Source organism: Podarcis raffonei, chromosome 7 (genome assembly GCF_027172205.1).
Source record: "Podarcis raffonei isolate rPodRaf1 chromosome 7, rPodRaf1.pri, whole genome shotgun sequence".
NCBI classification, from domain to species: domain Eukaryota; kingdom Metazoa; phylum Chordata; class Lepidosauria; order Squamata; family Lacertidae; genus Podarcis; species Podarcis raffonei.
Genome location: NC_070608.1, coordinates 24,765,999 through 24,792,944, shown reverse-complemented (window position 1 = coordinate 24,792,944; position 26,946 = coordinate 24,765,999). Strand labels below are relative to the sequence as shown.

General features: G+C 42.2%; 1 protein-coding gene across 2 annotated transcripts in view; it reads left to right on the top strand.

The window, feature by feature from the left end:
- Window positions 1-26,440, top strand: part of SDC2 (syndecan 2) — a 67,430-nt gene extending 40,990 nt beyond the window's left edge. The window contains exons 2-5 of one of the 2 annotated variants that reach the window (XM_053395589.1): window positions 19,555-19,666; window positions 21,806-21,930; window positions 23,641-23,782; window positions 25,180-26,440. In XM_053395589.1, the coding sequence (XP_053251564.1) occupies window positions 19,555-19,666; window positions 21,806-21,930; window positions 23,641-23,782; window positions 25,180-25,343 (543 nt within the window). In that variant the 3' untranslated portion in view covers window positions 25,344-26,440. Of the gene's footprint in view, window positions 1-19,554; window positions 19,667-21,805; window positions 21,949-23,640; window positions 23,783-25,179 lie in introns of both variants that reach the window. The other variant, XM_053395588.1, reaches the window with a different exon arrangement.
- Window positions 26,441-26,946: the final 506 nt, after the last annotated feature.

Here is a 26,946-nt window from a genome sequence, read left to right as displayed (position 1 = left end):
ATACATATTAATAAGAAACTGCTCAAAGGAAACTTTTGCGCCATTTATGATCAGTCACCCTATAATAAATTTGTGGCAGTGGGACAATGATGTGATGGACAAAAATGACCAGTTGTCCATCTTGTTGCCGGCTTGTGCTGAGATCATGGATGTGGTTTGTCTGGTGATCATGGAATTTACTTGGCATATTACAGTCTGTGCAGCTTTCTCCATTATGAATGTTGGGGAGCAGATATGGCTAGGTGTGGACCCCAGGGATAACAGACAATCCTAATAATTGCACATTGCATTAAACTGCTGCATCCTGTTGCTGAGCAGACTTCAGCATGCGAAAGTGCCCTTACAAGCAATGTAAACCTTGGAACTGTCCTAAATCCTAAATATAAACAGCAAATATTTTAGGAACTGACACATGGAATGATGTTGGAGACAGAGAAGATTGTGTTGTACAGAAGGCAGCTGTTGTGTTGGTTCTTATCTGCAGCTGAACAGGGGTCTCTAAGGTGCTTGATTTCATGTCTGCAAACTCGACCAGTTTTTTCTTTTTCTTTGAAAAGGGATACAAGGGAAGTAATGAAAATGATACCATAAATCAGACAATTGCCATTGAGTCATTGTTGACTCAAAGACATCTTGCTTTGGGACCCATTTGGATCCCTCGAAAATCCTTACTCAAGTGTGATTTCTTCATTGTGTTTTGACTTTTTATTATGGAGATACAGCTGTTTTGTTCCCTGCCTAGAAACAATGACCCCAAAAAAGAAAAAAGGATTGCTTCGTAGATCAACCAGTGAATATGAACCCAGCTCTGCACAAGTTACTTCTTTGGGTTGTTGCCCATCTTTGCCAAACAGCGCTACAGACACACTGAAAACATTTGCAGGCATTTGGTGTGATCCAGACGGACTCCCATCTAATTAATCTTGTTTTCCATGGTGGCCAGCCAGAAGCCTCCATGGAAAACCCACAGGCACAAAATTCGGGGAATGCTTATTTATTTTAAAAATATTTATAGTCCCCTTTTCTGCTTGAAAACAGGCCTCCAACATGGTTGGCCGTAAGTGAAAATGAATACAGTATGATCGCATCTTACACACATTTAACTTGTGAGGTTTCAACTATGCATGGATGAAGTCTGGCTGGTTAAAATTCTGCAAGTTAAATGCAAGTAAGGCGGGCAGCTTAAATGTTATCTTCAGTGGGATTTTGCAGCGCAGAAAGAGCTTTCAGGCTCTCTGTCTTGCTTTGGGGCCAAGTCCCGCTGAGTGCGTGGGCTGTGAAATACTCCTGTGAGATCTCACAGGGCCATCCAAGTTCCCATGAGCATCCCATGACTTCTAGAGCCAGTGAGTTGAGTGGGGCTTGCCTGGTAAGCAAGGCAAGAAGAAGAAGAGTTTGGATTTGATATCCCGCTTTATCACTACCCGAAGGAGTCTCAAAGTGGCTAACATTCTCCTTTCCCTTCCTCCCCCACAACAAACACTCTGTGAGGTGAGTGGGGCTGAGAGACTTCAGAGAAGCGTGACTAGCCCAAGGTCACCCAGCAGCTGCATGTGGAGACGCGAACCCGGTTCCCCAGATTACGGATCTACTGCTCTTAACCACTACACCACACTGACGTAAAAGCTCTCTGCCCTGCTTGGGGGGCAGAAGACTAGAGATGTTTGTATGTGGCCAGTTCCATGGGGGCAGGTTGAGTATGCATATTTTCAGGTGTACACAGATCCCTTGGAACTGAACGCCTGTGTAAGACATGGTTTGTACTGCATATTGCACATAAAATTCAGTGTTGACTTACAAAATCTCTGCAGGGGCAATGAAGGAAATTGTACTCTCTCCTGGAAGTTGCTACTGTTTTGACTTTTTCAGTTGCTGGTCTTCAAAAGTTCCATGGAGACAATAGGAGAGTGTCACCCCCCCAAAAAATGTGTTCTACTTAGGAAAACGGTGTTGCACCAAGTGCTTTAGTCCCTGGGTGACAATCTTCCCTTTGCTTCTCAGGAATTGGTATTCAGAAGCATGCAACATCTGAAGCTGGAGATAGCATATGACTAGTGAGTCACTGCTACCCTATTTCTCCATGAATTTATCCAACAATATTTTAAAGCTAAAGCTGTCTTCAAGATTCACAGGTCCTTGAGATGGCCCTGTTCAACCTTCCCTTGATAGAGTGCCTTCCTTCCCTTGATAGAGTGCCTTCCTTCCTTCCTCCCTCCCTCCCTCCCTCCTTCCTTCTATCCTCCCTCCCTCCCTTCTTTTCAAAAAGTTGATAAGCATATGGCAGTGGTCATCAACCTATTCAGATATGGGATTCTACCAGCAGCTGAAAAGGCAGCACACCAGAGGTTCCCCAATGCTATTTTACAGGGTCAAGTTTTTGTGATGAGAACACTAAAGACCATTTGCTGCCTTCTGCAATGAACAGTTCATTAGAAATGAACAGGTTGAGTCCATCAGGAGGAAGCAAGCAATGCGGGTGGTAGCAACACCAGTCCTATTCCTCAATATATTTCTGAGCTGAAGCTACTTCTGGCAGCCAGTAACCACTCAGCAACTTCTTCCAGCAAGCTTCAAACTCAAGCCTGTGTTCCTTTATTTTCTTTTTTTCCTGGCCAAGCTCAGGACTGTAAGAAATTGTTCCTTCTGCCCCCAGGCAAGTAAGGTGTGACATAAATTCTAATGCCTTCGTTATCACAGGATATCAGAAGCTATTAATCAGGACCACATTGTGCTCCATAACCTGCCAAGCTCTACAAACACTTAACAGAGGAAAGCAGGGCTGTTTTGCATAGCCAAATAATATGCTTTCAGCAATACATTAAACTTTCTAGGGATTAAATTACAGCTTGGAGTTAGACCCAATTTCTTCTCTTGTGCTGCCTGGTGGGCTGTTTATCTCCCCACCCACCCACCCACCTGCACCTGAATTGCAAAGCTAACAAAGATTTCACATATCTCTTTTTTTCTAGTTGCAGTCCACAACAATAGCAAATGCGCTTCATTCGAATGCATGTGCAATCCCCTTCCCTCCCTTTCTAACCAGCAGAAATTAGCCCTGGCTGTTTACACATCAAGCCCTTAGGAGGTTAATGTACCACATAAATACTGCATTTATCACAATTTTGCCTCCTGTCTGGTAATAAGTGTGAAATATCTTCCTTCAGGAGTTGCAGTCATTCCCCATCCCCCGTTGTGTACACAGCCAGATGCCACCTCTCTATCCAATTTTACTTCTGTAAAATATTTCAAGGTGGGCTTTTTGGGCGAGGAGTGGTGAGTCTTGATAGTTCAGCCCATCCATTTCCTTCATTTATAAAGAATTGCTCCCACGCTTTAAGTTTTGTGATGTGTATTCAGAGTTCGCAATAAGCTAAAGAAGATAGGACTCTCACAGAGAAGGTATGGAACTTATTCCTCTAGCTAATGGCCATCTTGATTATTTGAAAGTGCCAGCTGGCGGCCTGCTTTTTCTTGTTACTCCTTGCCCATTATTTTGTCTTGGACTAATCTAGTTTTGACACCAGATTCTTTGAGCCCTCCTCCTTGTTTCCGATACTTTAATCAGGAAGCATGCTGTGATTCCTTCTCTGTCCTGAGCAAAGTAATCTGGTGTCTGTAACTTCATCTGGTGGGCCTTTAACTCTTTTTAATCTTTCATCTGTTGGATTGAATTTGTTGGAATTTGGGGCTAAACTGGCTTCTCCATAGTCACATTCTCATGTAACAATAAAACAAAGCTTTTGGATTATTGTGGTTTACCATGCCTGAGTAGGGTGCTAGTGCAACTTCCCAATTGCTTGGCTTCTCTGTTGTATCCGAATCGGTCATTGTTGATTTGCTGTTTTCTAACAAACTATCATTTCTAGCCAACATTAGGCAAGGATTTGTTGTTGGTTTATGGGCCATGGCTTGTTTGCAAGAAAACAACAACAATCCTTGGCTCAGACATAATGGGTAGCCAAGGTTTCCTTGTTTGTTAGTTCTGCTAGTGGCAGGGGAGGAGTGAAGCGGAGGTGATCAACCTCCATACAGCTCATTCATGGTCGACCATGACAGTGAGCCAGAATCATGCAAATGTGGCCTGTATGTTAACCTGCTTTTTGTAAATTGTATAACAGAGCTCAGTGAAAGCCCTGGAGCTTTGACTGCCTAGTTTCACAGTCCTACGTCATTTCACTGGACCTATGATTGTTCTGTGCACTGCCAATCCCCTCCCAATAACAGCAACCTTTATGTTAACATCATTAAAAAACAAAACAATTTAGTGCTGATGACTTTGAGGTTGAATCTGAATTCGTATCTTCTGCCACTTGTTTGACATCATCCAAGAGGTGGTGTCAGGTTTAGAAATAGCATCACATCCTTTAATAGACAATTCATATTGTGGTTTTCTTCAATTTCCAGTTTCCACTGGTAGGAATTAATGTGATGGCATTTTGCAAAACCAAAAATGAAGGAAGTGTTCCTATTTTCACTTTCCTCTGTGCTTTTTACTTATCAGCTTGTTGCTTTGCTTAGGAATGTGGGACGCTAACTTATAGAAAGTCAGATAATTGGTCCGTTTATCTTAGTATCGTCTATATGATTTCCCCTACCTGGCACTTTCTAGGTATTTTGGGTCCATTCACCTACCGTATCAGCCCCAGCCAGTGTGTCCAACGGTCAGGGATGATGGCAATGCACCAGGACGTGCACTGACTGGCCAGCTCTCCAAGTGTGTTTCCTAGCTCTTTCTGGAGTCAGAACTTTGGTCCTGCTGGCTCAGTATTGTCTACATTGATTAGCAGCTCTTTGGGGCATTCAGTCTTTCCCAACCCTACCTGGAGATGCTGGGGATTGAACCTGCGACCTTCTGCATGGAAAGCAGATGCCTTTCCACTGAGCTCCACCTTTAGGTAAAGGTAAAGGGACCCCTGACCATTAGGTCCAGTCGTAGCCGACTCTGGGGTTGCGGCGCTCATCTCGCTTTATTGGCCGAGGAAGCCAGCGTACAGCTTCCAGGTCATGTGGCCAGCATGACTAAGCCACTTCTGGCGAACCAGAACAACAAACAGAAAACCATTTACCTTCCCGCCAGAGTGGTACCTATTTATCTACTTGCACTTTGACGTGCTTTCAAACTTCTAGGTGGGCAGGAGCTCGGACCGAGCAACGGGAGCTCACTCCGTCGCAGGGATTCAAACCGCCGACCTTCTGATCGGCAAGTCCTAGGCTCTGTGGTTTAACCCACAGCGCCACCCGCGTCTCCTGAGCTCCACCTTTACTCACAGATAAATGCAGTTAGGATTGCAGCCTAAGACTTGACAATCAGCTTAATTTTCAAATAATGCTAGAGTTTGTGTTTAATGAAAACTGTTCCAAAAATGATTTTTCTCTTATAAGCCTAACTTGGACATCAAGCTTTAAATATATGCACAGATCGAATGTTGCCAGCCTGCTTCTGTTTAAGCAGCTGAGTTTCCACCTGCAGAACTGCATTCACATCTTTGTGAAAATAGTTTGCATAGACTTTTCTCGGCAACAAAGCAGCATTCCCCACCCAAAGCTCATGCTTTATACTACATGACCCTTTTCACTATTCAGCCTTGACACTTTCACTATTAATGAAACTTCCTAAGGATTGGTTACTTTATCAACTCCATTTTTCATATTTGCTGCTTTATTGAACTTTATATTCCCCCCATAATGGTCTTCCACTGTTGTGAGATGCTGAATGAACATTCCTCCTGTTTCTTGAAGCATCTTGTCTTTGTTAAAGGATAGTGTTTCTTCATTTCATTAAGCTTATAAGAGTTTCTTAGTACTGAATGAAAAGAATTGTAGGTATTTCAGGAATCTAGGAATAGCTATTTCATAATAAAGGACTTAAAAGGAAGGGTTTTCTCTCTCTTTATACTCTGATCGCCCGCTTTCAAAAAACAGAGAAAAACTCCCCCCTTCTAAGATACAGCACGGAGCTCTTACTATTCCGTGCTAACATTTGATATTCTGGTTTTACAAGCTCTAAAGCTTATTGTCTTCACTGAGAGGTTGAAATGGTAGAAATGCATTTTTTTTGGTCTGCCATAACCCTTTGCAGACTTCAGATTAACTTTGGAGAAGTTCAGTTTAACATGAAGTGGTTGCCTTTTTTTGTACTGTTGCAAAGTACTGGAATTCTAATTGAAGGTGCATGTTGTGCTATATAGATAAGATGTAACATGGGGGTGACACTTGCAGCTTTATCTAAAACCATAGATAAACCATATAAAATGTTCCTTTAAACAGACTAGTAAGATTAATGTCTTGCCTTCTTCAAAGTGCGCCAGATAAGAAATTATACAAATAATTGCATCAAAATGTGACTGATTTCGCAGAAATCTCTTATGCTGATGTATTGAACCAGAGAGCAGAAATTATTATTGGTATTAGTATTAGTATAAGTATTATTTGTAAACCACCCTATACCCGTAGGTCTCAGGGTGGTTCACAACACAAAATTACAGTATACAAAGCACAAAATGCAGAATAAAAATAATCAAAACATAAAGACAGTAAAACATGGCTTTTCACTTGGCGAGCTAACGCCTTCTCCCACTCCTATTCCGAGTCATCCTCCAGAGAACTCCATATGTCTTTTCACTGCTGACTCCAGCACCGTCCATATCTTCTGTGACCATCAATTGCCCATTCAGCGAAAGGATCTCATCTCTTAAGTGACCCTTTCCACATTTCCATACTAGTCTGTTTTTCTTCTCCTCACCCTGGCAGAGGAAGTGCGCTGAGTTGGTACTTCCAGGAGGCCAGAAAAGACATTTACTATCCCTGTCCTCCCCGGCATTTGCCTTTTGCTCCTTTCAGCCTCCTCTGGAAAAGGTTCCCCATCCCTGACTTACAGATACTACAGGGTTATTTCTGTTTGTAGGTACAGAAGTCTCTCTGCTTTAATAATTTTTTTTTAAAAAAAAGCCCATAGGTGTGTATTGGTTCATATGCAGTGGCAAACTATGGCTTGCATTAGGTGCTGGACTGCCATACAAACTATAGTTAGTGCATTCCCTCTTTGCCCCTCACCTTCCCCAAGAATTTCCAGGTGCTGTCCCAACAGTGGCCTCTGAGTGCAGAAGAACATCCTACTCTGTGCTTTTAGAGGTGGGATGGAAGTCCAAACCACAATTGGCCAAACTTTACAGTTTACAAACAGTTTACAGTTACAGTTTACAAACTATCTTCAAACATTATTGGTTTCAGATCCTGGTTTGGTAACCTCTCAGAAACCACAGATTTTTCAGTTTATCAAATGGTGTAAGTTCAGACAGTGTGGTTTGGCATTAGATCAACGTCGTGAGTAAAAAAGCTACTGATGTTATACAAATCGTTCCCGGCAGTGGCAGAGCACAACTTGTAAACATGGCAAGACGCTCAATAAGCAGCGAGTGCTGTTCAAAAGTTGAGGTTTTTTGTTTTTTGCAAGTATCTTCATTTGTACTTTTCCAAACTTGTTTTGTCAGTCTTGCAACAACAACAACAAAATCAACAAAAGTTCCTAACCTATAAGATTCCCATTGGCTTGGAGGAAGGGAGTGGGGCAGTGATTGTCACTGATCTCCCTGCAGGCGCCTAAAAATCTGCACTGCAGGGTTGGTGGATTCTTATGAGCAACATGAGAGTAGCGCTAAGAGTTGCAGGGAGAGGGAGGAATCAGCCACAAAATAATCACTTCTCCTGGAGCTTGGTTCACTTTGGTTCTCTCACAAACAGTAATGAAACCAGTTTTATTGAAAACTTAAAACATAAATACTGAATTAAAAAGGGAGGAAATCCCAGAAATCACAACAAATTTCAACACAACTTGAAATGTGATCAAATTGACCCTTTCTTTTCCCATTACGTTCCTATCAAAGCAGTCTTGTAAAATAAATAAATTGTTCCATAGGACAAAGGAGACAGAATACACTGAAGGAGGAATAATCTTCCAATTCAGGGAACAAAGCATTCAAAGAAAGGAAAATAGGAACTGCTCTTAGTAGTACATCGTTAATAGCTCAGTAGTGCAATTTGCTCTTTTATTTTTTAGAAAGGAACTGCAGTGAGAATCTTGTTTCCTGTAAATAGCTGCTTTGGTCCTTCTGTGAGATTGTTATTTGTTTTGGGCAGCCTCCTTGCTTAAAGAACTTTTTGAAAATAACTTGAATGAACAACCCTGGAGCTCTTGCTACACTAATGCTTTATTTGATTGGAATATTGTCCCTGAGTAGGACATTCATAGCAACAGTCAACAGAGAATACACAAAAAAGTGGTGGGTTGAGAAATGATTCCAGATGTGGGTGATGAGATCCTTTTTTCCATGCTTTGATCCAACGCTAATTGTTAACTAAGTTGGACATCTCTGTGTCTGTCTGTCTGTCTGTCTGTTTCTCTCTCTCTCTCTGTATGTATGTATGTACTTTCACTGCAGCTCTGTTGAGTGTCAGTGTGCTACACAATTGAATTAGTCACAGCTATTCTGCGTCCGGTCAAACAGCCAGCAATATTATTCCTCTTAGAAGTTCTATTGTTGCATCTAATGGTGCCTTCTCCCCCTCGGCAACATAGGAGCCCATTCCACTTTGTTGGTGAACCACATAATCCGGCACTACTTAACTATAGCATTACATATGAAACAGATTTGTAATTGATGGTTACATGATAGCTAAAATATAATTCTACATTCTGATGGGTTTGTATTTTTAGGTACTACTTGTGTCAGCACTGGCTACAGAGAGTTCTCTCTTTCCACACACACCCCAGCCTTATACATTGATCACCAAGGGTGTTACTATGTACTTAAAATACTCAGGACACAGGTCTCTGTCACAAATTTGTTATACATATGGATATAGATTTAGGTCCCGCATCAAATTACGATTGTCAGTGGCTAATGTCCTAATGGCACTCCACACATTTTGCAGCATACCTTGCCGTCCTGTAAGCAAAATTCTGTTTTAAAACATTTTAAAAGGAAGGGGGGAAGCAGAAGATGTGGTGCCCAATGCAGAAAAACCTAGAAGACATATGTCTGTGTTGGTCTTCAATTTTCAGCTTTGGGGTGGGGGCTGGGGTGAGAGGACTGCTCCCGGCTTCTCACCTTTTGTGTTTTAAATTCTAACAAATATAAATTACCTGGCAGTGTCACGAACGAGATGTTAAGGGGAAGAAGAGGGCATAAACAGCTTAGATGCTTTAAATTATAGAAGCACAGCAAGATGAATGTTGTTTTCTCCTCAGAGCCAGTGATATGATTAGAAAATTAGAATGTTTGTTTGCTAACTGCCAACTCTTGCATGCCTTGTGCGATAAGCATTGCACCTCAGAGTAGCAAGGCTTAAATGTTTAAGCATTTCGCTTTTGAAGTGTAGTGAGTTAGTGTTCTACTTAGAAACTGCCCTGTTTTGCTTTGGTGGCACAGGATAGATTCTTGGTACTCTTTCAGTTGCTTACATTGCATGAAGACCAGGCCTGTGAAGGAGTTCAACATAGGCAAGTTTCCTATCACTAAGTATTTGGTAAAACTGGAAAGCTGGATTTGCTGACTATATGGTGATTCAGTAACCAAGCATGTTAGAACCCAGTTTTGCGTATATAGTCAAGCATCACTATCACATGTGACTTTCTCCTGGCCTTAGTAAGAATGAGCCTACCATGTAGGTCAGGGATGGGGAACATGGAGTCCTCCAGATATTGACAGACTACATAATCCATTGACCACCCGGGCTGTGATTTATGGAAGTTGAAGTCCAACAGTATCTGGACTGCCACAGAGGTTCCTTATCCCCAAGGCATCTCTTTCAGTGTCCAATCCAACTTGAAAAACTTAACAAAACAGAACTCTGTGTCATCTCAGACTAGAACAACGGATCTCTTAATGCCATTAGCTCTGTTTGTAATATATGCAACTGTGGTTATAGAAATAAAGGTGAATTTCTATAGCTGTTTTCTGTGGCATTTTAGAAACATTCACAGAAACATCAGGTGTAGATACTGAATTCAGTGTGATAGATGATAACCCCCCCCCCCAATATGGGGATGTAGGTGGCGCTGTGGTCTAAACCACTGAGCCTTGGGCTTGCCGATCAAAGGGTTGGCAGTTCAAATGCCCGCGGTGGGGTGAGCTCCCATTGCTCGGTCCCAGCTCCTGCCAACCTAGCAGTTTGAAAGCACGCCAAAAAGTGCAAGTAGATTAATAGGTACCGCTCCAGCAGGAAGGTAAACAGTGTTTCCATACGCTGCTCTGGTGTTGGTGTTCTGTTGTGCCAGAAGTGGCTTAGTCATGCTGGCCACATGACCCGGAAAAACTGTCTGCGAAGCGGATAAATGCCAGCTCCCTCGGCCTGTAAAGTGAGATGAGCGCAGCAATCCCAGAGTCGTTCGCGACTGGACGTAACTGTCAGGGGTCCCTTTACCTTTAACCCCCATACATGAAGACAGATTTAAACAGACCTTTTGCACAGAACTGTATGGCTGGTTCATTCTACTGCCTGTTGAGCCAGCAGGTTATGTGTAGGCCTGAGTTTTCACAATTGGGTGCTAGGTCATTTGTTTGAGCTCAACCAAGTTTGGCCCAAGTGTAAATCTCTCCTTGCTCCATCCTACCCCTGCCACGCCATGACCATTCCCAGGGGGCAAACCTCGAATGCAGTTGACTAAGATTTGGACTTGTGTGAGGATTCAGAGACAGTGAGATGAAGGAAACAAGGAGGATAAAGCAAGGAAGGGAGGAGCGAGGCACTTATTAATTTCCTGCCCCAAAGTAGGGAGAGTAAAGAGAAGCACCACGACTCATGAATGTATGGTGTTTGAGTCTGAATCTGGGTTTACTAGCTGTGGCTAAGCATGAATTCTATGATAAACCCTCTTGCATGCCATTGACAGTGAGCATAAAAATGAAAAATATAAACACATTACAGTATTTCTCCCCTGTTTTGTTCTGTAGATATTGTTTACTGAACCTTTGAAACCTGGTTAACCCGTTCTTGATTTCCTGGAAACTCTCGTTGCCTGGATGCAAAGCCTGAAATCAGTTCATTTCACATACTTGAAGGAAGATTTGACTTAATGGCTGCACATGATGGGCCCACTTTTTAATTTTTTTAAGAGGTTGTTGTTGTTGTTGTTTAGTCGTTTAGTCATGTCCGACTCTTTGTGACCCCATGGACCAGAGCACGCCAGGCACTCCTGTCTTCTTTAAGAGGTTAAGCATCTGCTAATGGATCATAGGTTGGATGGAAATTGAAGGCTATGAGAACCTTCACGTAGAATTGGAGGGGAAATGCTTTGACATTTTTATAAGCTTAATAGAAGTTGTGTTGTTTTGTGACATCTGTAATAGCCACTGATTAAGATGGTGTTTTTAAAAAGTAATTCAATTCATTAGCTATGTAATTGCCTGCTTTTCTTCAGAATATATAACTGCTAAACATGCTGCATCTCTTACACTTGTTTCTCCATGTATTTTTCCATCAGCTGGAAAGTTTTGACAGTGGTGGATTTGTTTTTATATATGTATGTATGTATTTTTGCAGAACCTTCCCCACTCCATCTCCAGTGCCTATTGATTAGCAGCTGCTTGCATAAGTGCCCGGGGTTGTTTGAGAAAAGAACAAACGGTGTGCTTTAAAAAACAACATTCTTTGGTGTGAGCTTCTGCAAGTTTCCAGGGGGGCTGCTTTGCAATTTGACCACTTGGAGAGATTGCAATTAATTGCTGCTAGGCTGGGGCAGTGAGGCAAGAGGGAAGGTTGTGATGTGAAGAGTTATCGGCATGCATGCCAGCAAGGTTACCCTGACAGCTTTAATCATTCAATTGCATTCTCTGGAGCTGGAAACGAAGGTCCTCTGGAAGGTAGAAAATGGATCTGAGAGACAAAAGACAGAGAAATGCTTCCATAGCCTTTAATAGCAATTAATTACAGGGAAATGCATTCATAAGAGGTTTGTTTGTTTGTTTGTTTGTTTGTTTGTTTATTTATTTATTTATTTATTTATTTATTTATTTATTTATGAGGAAAGGCTATCGTCCTCAATGGTACCAGCATCTCACTGCCTGAAAAGGATTAAGTTTGGCACCTGGGTCTTCATTAACAGATCGTTCTCTGAATTTACCTTTATGTGTAAAACACAGGCTGATGTTACAGTGGCTGGAAAATGCACACCCACATTTTGAACTATAATGGAGAATTAGCCGTGCATGCTTCCTTCTATTTGGGACTGAGACTGATGACTGCGCTTTTCTTTTTTTTCTTTTTTCTTTGTAAAACATGCAGAATTGCTATGCTAATTGAGGTAAATCCATCTGTAGTTTGGCTGGCTGGCTGGCTGGCTGCCTTACTGCTGCTACAGTTAGAAGAACAGCTTATCTATTTAAAAACTTAAACGTGGAGTGGCACTTCAGGGTTTGAACTGGAGATAGCTTCTCGGAAGCAGCTATTCTGACGTCTTCAGAGCTGAGTGCTCCCACTCCATCCACGTTGGAGGCTGAGCTGAGAGCATAATAAATATGGTGGCAGCAAAAGACCCCAGTCTTCATATCCAGGATTAGGGTGTTGCTTTTCACAGTGAAGCTGAATTCCCCCCCATCTTTTTTGAATTCTGATGTTGGTTATATTGTGCAGATGGGAGTCTTTGTTTAGATTTCCAGAAATGCATGCTGTGCCTCAAATGCCTAGGCATGCACCAGATATAGTAGACACCTCAAAGGATGAAGGGTGTTTGATTATTATTTTGTTTGGTGGTGGGATTTAAGCAATTAAAATTGTGCTACTTAACAAGGTAAAACACACAACAAGAAATGGTTTAGGAATGGAATTTAGCTGCCTCAATTAAAAAAAATAAATCAGTGCCTATATTTATTTTTATATTTATTAAATTTCTATACCACCCTTCCTCCAAGGATCACAGGAAAAGGAATGTTTTTAATAAAACTGTTACTTCTACATGACAGGAGGTGGCTTCCAGAGATGGTACTGCTTGGATACCTACCGTATTTTTCGCTCCATAAGACGCACTTTCCCCCTCTTAAAATCTAAGGGGAAATGTCTGTGTGTATTATGGAGCAAATGTGTGGTCTCTGGGGCTGGGGGGGAGGAACCCGGGCTTCCCCAGCCAGCCCGCCAAGCTCGGGGAGCAGCGGGAAGGCTGCGCGCCTTGGCGCTGCTCCCTGACATGCGCTTTGGGGCTGGCGGTAGGGGAAAGCCTAGCTTCCCCCACCGCCAGCCCCACAAGCTCGGGGAGCAGCGGGAAGGCTGCTCCTTTTGCCTCTCCTTTCGCTGAAGCCAGGAGAGTCCTGCTCTCCTGGCTTCAGCGAAAGGAACCTGAAGCCTCCGGAGCGCAGCGGAACTCCTGCCGCTCTCCGGAGGCTTCGGGTTGCCTTCACTGAAGGCGAAGGCAGTGTGGGAGAGGGAGAGCTGCACAGCGCCCCTTCAGTGAGGCGGGAGGAGAAATGGAAGGGGCTCCATTTCTCCCGCCGTTTCGCTGAAGGGGCGCTGCGCAGAGAGGGGAAGAATTTTTTTTGTTCTCCCCGTCTAAAACAAGGTGTGTCTTATGGTCGGATGCATCCTATAGAGCGAAAAATACGGTAATTGCTGGTGGAGCCTTTAGCAGGGGATTAGACAAATTAATGGAGTGCTAATGACCATTAGTCATGAGGGCAATATGGAACTGAAGAATACCAGTTGCTGGAATGATTAGTTCTTTTGGAAATTGCTTGTGGGTATCCCAGAGGCATCTGGCTCTCCACTGTGGGGAACTGGATAGTGGACTAGATTGTTTGATCAAGCAGTGTTCTTTTGTTCTCCTGGGTAAATCTGCTTGTGTGCTTGAGATTCCTCTGCTTCAAACTGTAATCAAGAACTTTCTCTATGTTGTTTGCATGTGCACATTTAAAACAGGGATGGCGGAAACTGTGGCCTTTCCTGATGTTATTGGACTCCAGATCCTCTTAGCCCCACCTATCATAACCTAGGATGGTGGGTGTTTTCCAAGAACATCTGGAGTACCCCACCTCTGGTTTAAAGAATAAGAAAGAAATACTAGGTTTACGATTGCACTGTAATCCAAATGCTAGAGCATGAGACTCTTAATCTCATGGTCGTGGGTTCGATCCCCACATTGGGCAAAAGATTCCTACGTTTTGCAGGGTTTTGGACCAGATGAATTCTACAGTTCTGTTATTCAAATTGTATATGGCTAAACCGGTTAATATGTCTCAGTAGGAACCTATTCCTGTTTAAGAATCTTTCTCTTTTGTGTGCAACAGAGACAATTTCCTGTAATTTCAGTTATCTGGGTCTTTCCGTACTCTCAGTGGCTGAAGACAGTCAAGCCAGTTCTTTCCTTTCTTTCTTTTAATCGGCAATGAAAGTTCAGAGCCTCCAGCTATGTTTCTTTTTTATTATTTTATTATATATACACACAGAGAGTTGAGAAGAAATTCTTCATTAGATACAAAGAGCGTGAATAATCTTTCTGGCATCTACTCTGCATGTTATAGTAACTGCACTGGTAAGCCAAGCAAGGCTGCAGTCCAGAGTACGGTTTTCTTCTCCAAGGCTGCGCTCTCATTGCCACAGGCGGATGCCAGAGTTTGGAATCAACTGCAGATGCACATTACAAATGCTGACTTAGTATTGTTTCGTGCTTACATAAGGAAGATCTGCAAATGTCCTTCAATACTATAAAGCATTTTTATATAAGCCGTGTGTCATTTTAAATTACAGTAAACCCTCCTATCTAAGAGGGTGGGGGGAGGACTAAAACAAGGTGTCCTGTTCAGTTCAGCACAGCAGTGCACTGCAAAACCCCACATCCGTTGGCATTGCAGCTAGAGTTATTCAAACAGAACTTCATAGGCCATATTGCCCCTTTGCAGTGTTGGCAGAGAGATCGACTGAGTTACGAGGCTCTGCGCAGGCAGGCAGACCACAGAAAGAGGCCTTCCAAAATCTTCCCCTCTGGGTGTTGTTAAACTCCAGCTCCCATCTGCCCCAGACTCCATGGTCAATAGCCAGGGATGATGGGATTTGTAGTCCCAAACATCTGGAGAACACTGGATTGTACTAAGATTTCTGATGCTACTGGCTTTATCCGCCATTCCACATGTTCTGGACCTAGCCTAAAGCTTTATATGTGTGGGCATGCACTTGTACATAATAACAGAGCAGGATAGCTCTCTGTGTTAAAACGTCTTCTGCTCCTTGAGTTGCAGCCCTACAAGCGAACTTGGCCACTTTTTTTTTTTAATGGGATGTGTGTTTCTTTGAAAGTATCCACAGAGAAGCTCTCTTGTTTCCTCTGGGTCAATAAAACTTCCTCCTTGTTGCTTTCTGCCGTAGCTTTGCTGAAATAAGATATCAGTATGGAGTCCTGCGAAATAAGTTTGTATCTATTCCATTGCCTTGTCAAGAGAGAAAATGTCTTTGAGCACCATGAGATTCACTAAGCCCGTTTAGCCAAAGGGCATCACTCATCCTCCATTAGAGCAGAGAAGTTTTTTTAGTAAGGGCAAGAGCTCTGTTGTGTCAGGCACCATCTAAAACACATTAACAGATGCAACTCATGTCTTAAAGACCTCTGCAATCTCCCTCCCTCTCTCTCTCTCCCCTAGGTTCATTTGGGTACCAGGAAAAGCATGGGAGCGGAAGCAATGAATTTTTAACTTGCTTTCTGAGGACCATTCAGCACCCTCAGAGGAGCGTTTTTTTTTCAGGCAGATGTTCTGTGTTGTTCTCTTCCCCTCCTGTCTCACTTATTGGAAAGAGTGCTAGGCAGATCACGCAGAATCTGGAGCCAAATTCTTAGTAGGAAACCATCCATTGTGGAAGGTTACTCCCCTGGCTTTGGAGAGGCCAAGACACATGCTAACTAACAGAAGGATGTTGAGGCTCATTGTTTAGAGATGTACATACTTCAGCGCTGTCTTCTAAACATTGGTGGCTGGTGCCTTTTGGGATTACTGGGGTGGAAGGCAGGGAGGCCAACAGTAGGTTGAGCCAGAGCCAAAGACTGGCAGAAGCCACTAATTCTAGTTTTGTCCCCATCCTCCTCCTTGGTAAGCTCTGTAATGGTAACACTGACATTATGGAGAAGGAAGCAAGTAGACAGAGCTACTTCCTGGTCTGGTCGTGAGTAAAAAGACAGGTGAGGACCGGCTGAAGTTGGTTGAGCAGTTCCCCATTTGCTTTAATGGACCAGCCTCCACTAGATCCTGCGAGAAACCAGGTTTTATCAGCATTCATTCATTGAATTTTATATAATATTTCATACATATGTGTGTATGGAACGCTAAACCCCCAAATTATCCTTAAAAATACATGTTGTGGCATACAGTTGCTGTTTAGGTAGCAGGAATTGACTTTGAGAATCATGATGGACTGGTGAGAAAGCAAATTGGATTGGATTTGGTAGGCACAGTTTTAATCTATTATTATTATTATTATTATTATTATTATTATTATTATTATTATTAGAGGGCCCCTTCCTTTGGTGAATTTATATTGTACTTGATAAGACTTTACCTCACTCTGAATTGACTCTGTTTGACCTTAATGACTTAATTACATAGCAAAATCAGGCTGGCTATGTAATGGTATGATGTTATCCTGTTCAATACCCTCAACTGACTGGGGATCACCCATGTCACCGATTCAGGAAGGAATTGCATCACCGTGTAGCCAATTTAGACAGGATATGCAGTGTTGCGGCATCATGACAGTCACCACATGCTCCCTGATTGGGTGGCACTGCCAATGTGACTAACTGGGGGGTGGGGGGTGGGAAATAGGATTTTGTAAGTTAAAATTAAAAAGCCGCATAAGCAGCAGATAAGAGGAAACAATGGCGGAGAACAATGGCAGAGTTATTTTTTAAAAATAACTTATTGACTTTATACCAATTTTAAACAGTGGTGACTTTTTGACACAGACTCCTGAGCATTCCAATCCTAATAAGGATTGTGTGAATTTCTCTAGCCTCTTTCACGGAACTAGGCTCCCTAGCAAAACAAAACAGCTATGTGTCTCTGAAACACAATATATACCTTTACAGGGTTGTCCTCAGTATGTTGACCCACCGTGGGGTTTATTCTCCGGTCGGTACACACAACGGGGTTTTTTGGTTAAAAATAAATAAATTGAGGTGCTCATATCATATGTTGATAAAAGTGCCTTTGGTGACAGTAAAATAATGCTTCCCGTGGGCAGCAAAAGAAGAGGTGGCAGCACTCTGAGGGCACACATACGATGCCAGCTTTAAACTCTCTATATAAGGCTGCCTGCTGAAGAAATAAGATTTGAAAGGCGCATGAGTGCTAGGCCACTGATTATGTAGCCCTAAAGGAATCAGTGGTTCTGCAGTATAAGTGGTATAAGTGCTTCCTACATTTGCTTATCATAGTCTTTCCCCAGCTGTTATGAAATGGTGATTGGGATGCTTTTATTTAGATACGTGTGCAAGATGAACCGGTCCAGGGGCATAGGGTGGGTGGGTGGCACTCTGATACACCTATTCCCTTCTCCCTTTATATCTGTGATCAGAGAAGATGCCTTTACCTTGACTGTGGGTCTAGGGTGACACCATTTCTGTAAAACTACTTTTATTTTTTAATTTTGTTGATGACTTGTAAACAGCTAACAACTCCCAGATGTGCAATCTAAACTCAGCACATATTTGAGAGGGGAAGCAACCTGTATTTAGTGCTTAGTGGGCATTAATCTGCTTTGCATCCCCTAGATTTAGATTTATTCCTGTTTATTCAGTAACCAGACTGGGCTCCAATGATCATTGGCTTGTAATATGTGAAGAATTTAGGTCAGAGGATTTTCCAGCATTATACTCTTAAGAATATCAATGTAAGTGGGATAATAATTGATGGATGGGAATGCAATCCCTGTCTGAGTGTACTGAACAGAGTTTCTGTGGCTCTTGCATAGGGCCTGTGCTCACTGCCCTACGCTAAAATCATACACAGTAAGCCTGCAACTTACACGAGGGTTACGTTCCGGAGACCGCACCTCAAGCAAAAATAGCATATAGACGCAATGGTGGGTGGGATTGCTGAAGTCTCTCTCTCCCCCCCCCCCCCCGGAATCCTACATCCTTTAAAGTATTTTGCCATGCACGTTCAGCTGAATGCACACAAATTAAATACATGTCGGTTGCTATCTAACAGTACACATTTAGGTGGGAGTAAGTTCCTCTGATCCCAGTGCAGTGGGAACTTATTTATAGTAGGCATGCATAGAATATTGCTCATAAATTCTTGTCTGGATCTTTGATGTTTAATAAACTTAGTCCATCATGTTGTTTTACGTGTTAAAATATGAAAGCCCTTTTCCAGTGATCAAGCGCTGTTTCTTATTCTGACTTGACCAGGGAGCACTAGCCAGCATTTCTCTGCTTTTGTCCCTTTTCTCATTTTTTAAAAACCATTTTTTCTTGCACAAGTGCATGTTCAAGTTGCTCATATGAGATTCCACCTAAACTGCCTGTCAACCTCCTGTTTCAGGTTGTAATATATGAAGGGGCCTGCTGGTTTTTAAATGATTCAAAGTTAATAACTGGGAGCTTTGTCAGTTCATTTTGAGGGAGTAAGTATAATACCTCTGCCTATCAGAAAGTATGTGTTTGACTGCTGATCTTGTCATTGGTTGTGTTTATGCTATTTTTAGTGAGGTGGTGTTGGGTGTGAATTTGTTGGCTCCCTTGGAATGAGATCTGAAAAATGAGTGATAGGCTCTCTACCCTTGGTCCTCAGTAACTGGAAGCGGCAAACATAAATATTTCCCGAAAACAGTTGGGGAATAACTCACTTTATACTGAGCTCTGTTATAACTGCAATTAGATCCTGTGGTACCCCTTATAATATTATCTGGATCACTATGGGGACAGATCATTCCCTCACTAACCCTGGAACATCCAAATCCCTATATCCTTGAGCCCCCAAATTTTCTCCACCAACTAACCCACCTTGGAGCTGCCAACACTCCTTTCTTGCAGCTGCTTACCTGGTTCTTGTTTGGATACTGGATTGAATGAGAGACATCTCTCTCCTGGAGTATTGTTGTAACAGCAGCCCAAAGGTTGGTAGCCCTGGGAAATGTTATTTTCCCATGGCTACTGATGTTCAGAAAAAACAGGGGAAGGAAGCAGTTTAGCTGAAAAGAGATTTTGGGAGTCATAATTCTTGCCTTTTATTTAATGCAAGCACAACAAGTCCTTGTGCTTCATATTTCAAGCCAAGAAAGTACAGACTTTGACAACATGTCTAATAAGATCAGTTTAAATTAATAAATCTTGGCTAATGGAAACAGGAGGACATAGCCTCCATGTTGACCTCATCTTTCGTTAAACCCAGATCAACAATGGCCATGAAGGATATTCTTATGGCACTTGTTTTAACACTATTTCCCACTACTATTTATTGTGACGTTTGCTTCCTCAGTTCATTTAATGATATACTGGGATGAAATTAAATTAGAAGTTGTGCTTGTGCATAATGAAACAAAGAACTACCGTAACCATGTTTTCACCATCATTTCCAGAGAGCAGCACTGACCTCCGATAAAGACCTGTACCTTGACAACAGCTCCATTGAAGAAGCATCAGGAGTCTATCCAATTGACGACGATGATTATACTTCGGGTTCAGGCTCAGGTAAAGCAATGTCGCATAATGATAAATGTGTTAGGACTGGACATGGCCTTTGTCCTACAGTCCCATTGTACAGCATACACTTCAAAAGAAAAATGTGCCAGATTCAGTCCCTGGCTTCTTAAGAATGAAATAAAATCAGGTAGCAAGCAATGGGAAGCAGAGTAGTCATTACTGGGCTAGAAGAGTCTGACCATGTTCTCTTCCTGGGTCTCCACAAGTTGTGTTGATACACTCGGGTCAGCTGATATGTGTGAAGCAGGCCCTTGATCAACAAGAACATGAAAAAACCTAATCTGAAAAAACCTAATCTGTACAGAAAATTCAGTACAGTGGTACCTCTGGATACGAATGGGATCCGTTCCAGAGCCCCGTTCGCATCCAGAAGCAAACGTAACTAGCAACGGCATGTCTGCGCACATGCGCGTCACTTTTCGCCGCTTCTGCGCATGATGTCATTTTGAGCGTCTGCGCAAGCGGCGAAACCCGGAAGTAACGCGCTCCGTTACTTCCGGGTTGCTGCGGAGCGCAACTCGAACGCGCTCAACCCGAAGCACATTCAACCCGAGGTATGACTGTACAGGTAGCTCCCAATTTATGTGGATGTTACGTTCCAAGGCACCATGCATTTAAGTGAAACTGTGTATATTTGAAACACCCTTGAAAAAGCCTTCAGATACCCCCTTCCGCCCCTTTTGGTGACTTTTTGGGTCACTTCTGTATTTGGCGCAATGCACATGTGCGCAATCACACATATATTGGATGTGTCTAAAGCTGTCATTGCCTGTATGTTGACTACCTGCTGAATCTGTGATGCTGTTTATGATGAAGATTAGAATCCCCATGTTGTTATCAGTGTCTGTATCATTTAGTAGAATGACCTTGGTGACACACTGCATTTAAAGGCCACAGAGAATGTTTGGGCAACAAAGAAGTAATTGTGGCTCAGGTGACACCGCGTGATAAATTTTGCCACAAGCAAGAGCATTGCATCTTATTAGCATATATCAGTTAAAGAGTATTTTTTATGGAGAGCATAATGTTGTTGATGGGCGTGGGGGCGGGGCTACCTAGAGTGGCGGAGATATTGAGTGTGTGGCAGGGAACAAACAGAGCTTTCAGTAGCTACCCTTTCCATGCTCCCACCTGGATTGTGAAATTTCATGTACATTTCTATAGTTACACAGTAATCCTGAACTTTTCTGAAGCTTCCTGTTGGTTGAATTGTGCATTTATGTTTTCCGGAGTTGAGATATGCAGTTTTAAACGCTGATATCCTGTTGGATTTATTACATATAAATAAGGGATAAGACAAAAAAATGGGATTTTGTTTTAGATTAGACCCTGAGGAATTAAAAAAAAGTTGCACCAGGCTGCTTGATTAATATAATTCTTTCCCCCTGCCCCAGCTGAATGTACTGAAGTAATGGAAAATTAAACTAAGAAAGCCAAACACTACCGAGCAAATCTCGATGAATTAAATCAGTTAGGTAGATAAAAGAAAATGTCACGAGTGTTTGGATTTCAGTGCAAAGTAGTTGCTACATAATCGGTCAGATAACTATCCGGTCCTTTTTGCAGCTAAATAAATTACACAGTAAATGTTTAGAACCTTTTTGATTAGCCAGCTGCTGAATAAGTAAGGGCTGTTCCCCACAAACACCAGATTACATTCTCAAACTGTTCCTGGAAGGGGGGGTGTCACATGCTTGAATGCTTCCCTATGAAAGCAACCCCCCCCCTGCAGATCAGGGACATGGGGAAATGTGGTTGGACACCAGCTTGCATCAACCCCAGCCAGTATGGTCAATGGTCAAATCTGGAGGGCCATGGGTTCCCCTTCACTGCTGTAGATAGGAAACCAGCATGTTGTGAAGAGTTCAAGTCATCTTACAACAGGGTTGTTGTAAGGACAAAATGGTTGGGGTGAGGGGAGAACTATATGCTACCCTGGAGCTCCTTGGAGGAGAAGCGCCAACATTTATTTTACTGCGATGTTGATGGTTTTTTTAGAAAAGATTTTTTTAAAAAAATAAATAAATTGTAAACAGCCTTTAGGAAAGCACACAAATATCGGCAATAAACTGGAGCAGAGCAAGTATGTACAGATGCGTTTCCATTCATATTTTTCTTGTGCTTCAGGGGCTGAAGAAGAAGAAGAAGGTGATAACACGCCAATAGTGGTGCCATCAAGAACTCTTCCAAAGATGCCACCAACTAGCGATGCTCCCAGAACTGAGAAAACCACGCTGAAAATGCAGACCAAGGTACCTACGCAAACAAAGGTGTGTGCAGGGGAGGAGCCTCTTGCTGGTTTTTAAAGTTGCCGTGATAATAATTTAACCTTAAATGCCATCTGATGTATGCTTTAAGAGGATTTACTAGGTTTAGTGCAAAGCTGTGGATTAACCATAAAGACAACTCCCTTGGATATCATATCAGTCTGTTAAGAGAAATGCAGAGCTTTGGTCTTCTGTGCTGAAACGTGTGTATCCCTCCTCTGTATCTGAGAATATATTGGATGCTACTCTCTCGTAGAAGGCACCCACAGTTTGGCAGGGTTCTTCCCCAGTGCTACATTTTCCTCCTTGAGCATCCTCAGGCTGGTGACCTCCCCAATGTGTTAGTGCCTACAGCTAAAATGGGAAAGCTTGGTGACAAGCGTAGAATCCCCAGCCTTGCATTTTCTGCTGTTGTGCAAAGTAGCAATAGGCTATTGCAAGGAGAAAGGGAGTGGGCAGGAGACTCTGTGCTTAAGCCTTGCTCTGCCCACTGCTTCCCCTCTTTTAACCCTTAACCCTGTTCCAACCAGCTTTCCCCCGCCCTTTTTTTTAGTGGGGAAGGGAGACAGGTGTGTAAGGAAAGCAAAGGTTGGGGTAGAGTTAAGTACTGCAAAGTTATGATTCTGAGTTGCATCGTAAGAGATACTTCCAAAGGCCTGAAACTTGCAAAAAAACCATAGCGGAGAGTTTTCAGTAACTACCAAAGAGTAGGGCAAGCTGCTGTAGTTTCCTGCATCCAGGGCACCCAATAAGCATCACCGAGCAGTTAGCTATTCCTCTTATGGACTGTGAATCCTATCAGAATGTGCTTGTTGCTTCACTTACGAATTCTGACACTCAAAAGGGTTTTACACAGGGCAGCCAAAATACAAAATAGCAAAAGGAACTGATGGCCGCTAAGAGCTTTGTTGGAGGGCTGTTGGCACACTGGGCTAGTTCCCTCAAATTAACAGTGGAAATGTTTTTGGGCGTAGCTTAAATTGTGGGGAATAGGCTCCTTGTTTTCAGATTATAGGAACAAGAGCATGGGACGTTGCCTCTAAACCAAGTTAGATCATTGGTCCACCTAGTTACACTATGCTTTCTACACCAACCTTATTTTCAAACTTGGTGTCCTCCAGCTGGGGCTGATAGGAGTTGTAGTCTAAAACAGCTGGATCACACCAGGTTGGGGAAGACTGGGATACACTGACTGGCAATGGCTCCTCAGGTTTAAGAGAGGGGACTTTCCAACCTTACCTGGAGATGTTTGGGATTGAACCTGTGACCTTTTATATACAAAGAACATGCTCTTCCACTGAGCTACAGGCCATGTTATGTTACACAGTTAAAGAATGTTTAAACTGAATTAGACTACATTCGTTGCACCATGTAGCAACAAATCTATTTGATTTTACTCTTATTTCATAGGGGTAAGCACATCTATATAAGCACACATTGATTTGTAGGAGTTATTTTGAGAAAGGGGTCTGAGGCTTCCAGTTAGAAATTTAGGAGACAAATTCTGCTCCGTCCCCCATCCCCCTTTAAGGTTCTCAAGAGAGTTGAGCTAAAAGTGTCAAGTGAATAGGAACTGTATATATTACAGAATTTGAATGCATAAAGGGTAATGGTTTCTGTCACTGCTGCTGCGGGTTGTTGTTTCTCCCTCTAAACTGACTCTGTGCCATCGTTTCCCCACATCTTGTGCTACAGTCACCTGAAGAGATTGATAAAAAGAGGATTCTCAAGCCTGACTCTGAAAACAAAAACGCTAAGAACGAACCAGGTGAAGACACCGACGTATTCACCCAAAAACACTCAGAAAACCTTTTCCAGAGAACAGAAGTATTGGCAGGTGGGTGCCATATGTTCATAAGCTGCAGAATAAGGAGCTTCCTGCTCTATTTTGAAGCCAAGGTATTCACTGTCTCTGCAGCTACTCACATAGCTGTTAGGAGTATTGGAGGACTGTTGCTTTGAGCACTGTTCCTCCCCACCCTGCGGTATGATGCAGTCTCCCCACTTTTTTTCTCTTTTGCAACACAGGAACGGTTTCCATTTTATTACTCTTTTCCTCTCAATACTTTACTGCCCTTTCCTTAGCATCTCAATAATGTTTACACCAGGACATTCACCTCCTCCTCAAGGGATGAAAGAAAAAACAAATCTCTTTCACCTGAGGGATTCATTTGCAAAGGGGATGGGGCTGCTAGAAGCTTTTGAGCTTTGCGAATTCGGATACAAACGAACCCTAACCTGCACCTCACACAGACGAATGTGAGGATCTGAACACTGCCAGCCCTCTGGATTTCACACTTCCTCAAATTTTGCAATGCAGTTTTTGGTTCAAAGCATATAGAATTGTGTTTAATGCTGGCACGTGCTTTCAGATAGTGTTCAGAAATGGGCGTTTTGAGAGAACGTGTGTTGAAAATACATATTGAGCACCGTCCCTAGAACACCCCTTTCTTGGCCACTGGCGCACCAGCAGTGGAGGGGAAATAGCCGCAGTCCTTTCCACAAGTGGTGGATCTCCCTCCCAGAAGGTGGGCCTCTGGGCTACTCTCTCTGGGACCAGAGAGTTGCACCCTTCATGCCTTGCTTGTCTAGTTTGACTCCAGGGCTGCAATTCACACATGCTAGGAAGCAAATCCTTTTGCATTTTGCAGCCAAGTAAATATATTTGGGGCTGGGCTTGTCAAGCCTTCAGGAACATTTTAGAACGTCCCTTCCAGAACCTTAACAGTTATTCGGCTATAAAATAATCTGGGTGGCTCTTAAGAACCTGCTTGGGTTATAAACACGATTTACATGTTTAAACTAAACTGAATTAAAATGCTACAATGGCAGTGCTCCAAGGGGCCATAGTTGGCAGTGCCAGAAGCAAAAGTAGGGGGAACAACATTTTTGTTAACCCTTTGTACAGTAGAATGGTTTCTACGCACACTTGCATACTCCTCCCTATTCAGGCAAGCAAACTGCATTATTCAGGGATGCATTTCAGCCAGGCAAACCCCTCATGGAAACTGCAGAGCGGGACCAGTGAGGGTCATGGCTTGGGAAGAGGAGGTGTGGCAAGGGTAGGAAACCTCTCCACTTGGTTCCCAGGCTTGAGGCTTGTTGCTTTGAAATGCCATTTTGAAAGGTTGGGATACTCGGTAAACGATGGTGGTTGTTTTTTCTCTTGAGAGGGGACAACTTGGAGGCAATACACTGCTCCTGGTGAAACTTCTGTTCTTTTCCCTTCCATAGCTGTTATCGCCGGTGGAGTTATTGGTTTTCTCTTTGCAATCTTCCTTATCTTGCTTTTGGTATATCGCATGAGAAAGAAGGATGAAGGCAGCTACGACCTTGGAGAACGCAAACCATCCAGCGCTGCCTACCAGAAGGCACCTACTAAGGAGTTTTATGCATAAAACTCTTAACTTAAGTGTCTCTGTTTAAGAGATCACTGAACTTTTTAAATAAAGCTTTTTTTTTTTTGCATAGAATAATGAAGAAACCTTTTTTTTTTCATTAAAGAGCCTTTATGGCACCTTTATGATAAAAAAAATCCCATTGTATTTAAAACTTTTCATGTATTCCTTTTAAGAAAATGTAAAGTAAAATCTTAACATTTTGCAGTGTTCTGTGAATAACAGTGGCAAAACATTATTTTATACAGCCATTGATGTTCACTGAATCATTTAAAAACTTTATGCATAAATGAAAATGATTGTTTTTATCCTATGGTTCAATGAAAGTTGTTTAATTTTTGTCAGCATGTCTGATTGATCTTACAAGTTAGTTTTTATTTCATTAATTTATCTGTTTCCAAAAAAATAAATAAAAATAAAATGCCTTTTTGTAGTTGTCATGGTGCAATTTGTCTTCGGATAACTCAGATAATGGTAACTCTTAGTGTAAATGTATTTTTTCAGCTATGTAAACTTTAACCTCCACTTTGTATAAATTTTAGTGTCAGAAAATCCATTTTACACCTTGCTTTGTTTCTCAGTGTTCCTGTAGCTTCATTGAAACTTACAGCAGCAAATTAATGTGTAAAATTGGACTATTACTGCAAACGATGTAGTCGTACCCGTACAAAAACAAATCTTCTTTATGGGAGATTTTGCAGTAAGCTACTGACAAGCCTATACAAACCCAAAGACTCTTAACAGTATTCCAAGATGTTGCTGCAAATTTCTATGGCCACTGTTGGTTAATTTCTTGCAATTTGAAGGTACGAGTAGGAATTGAAAAAGAATCCTTTTTTTTAATTGTTCTTTAAAAAATGCATTTAAGTTGTAAACGTCTTTTAAAGCCTTTGAAGTGCCTATGATTCTATGTAACTTGTTGCAGACTGGTGTTAATGAGTATATAACAGTAAAGAGAGAGAGAGAAAAGAAAATGTTGGTATTTTATAAGCACAGACAATTCTAATGGTAACTTTTGTAGTCTTACATGGATAGACATAAATTGTAATTTGGGAACATAAACACTACTGAATAAATCATGTGGCCTAATACTGAAATATTTCATTGTGGACTTTATTTTGTTCTCTTTCGTATAATGGCGACTTCATGCGCCATGCTGCTAATTGCATCTGTTATATGATAAAAGGATATGTTGGAAACAAAGGTCCCCGAAGGTTGCTAACAAGAGTTTCATGGGAGAAATAGCTCTGTTTATAGCCTCATTAAAATGAAAATGTACCTGCAGTTGTTAATTCTTTTCACATTGGTGAAATGTTAAGTGCTAATCAATATGGGCTACTTCTTTAGTGCTCAAATTCACATGAATATAAAGTTTCAGTTCTCCATGTACTTGAATGATTCCTCCCACCCATGCCTTGCCCTTGAAATAAGCAATATGGATATGTTTGTGTGCCTTGAAAAGTAACAGAATTATTCCACATCATTATCTCTGTGGTGGGGGTTGAGAATAGCTGGCCAGAACTGTATGTTCAGCGGCCACCATTTCTCCAAAGAAAAGGATGCGAGGAGAGGGAAGAAACAGCAGGTGGGAAGGGGGATGTTT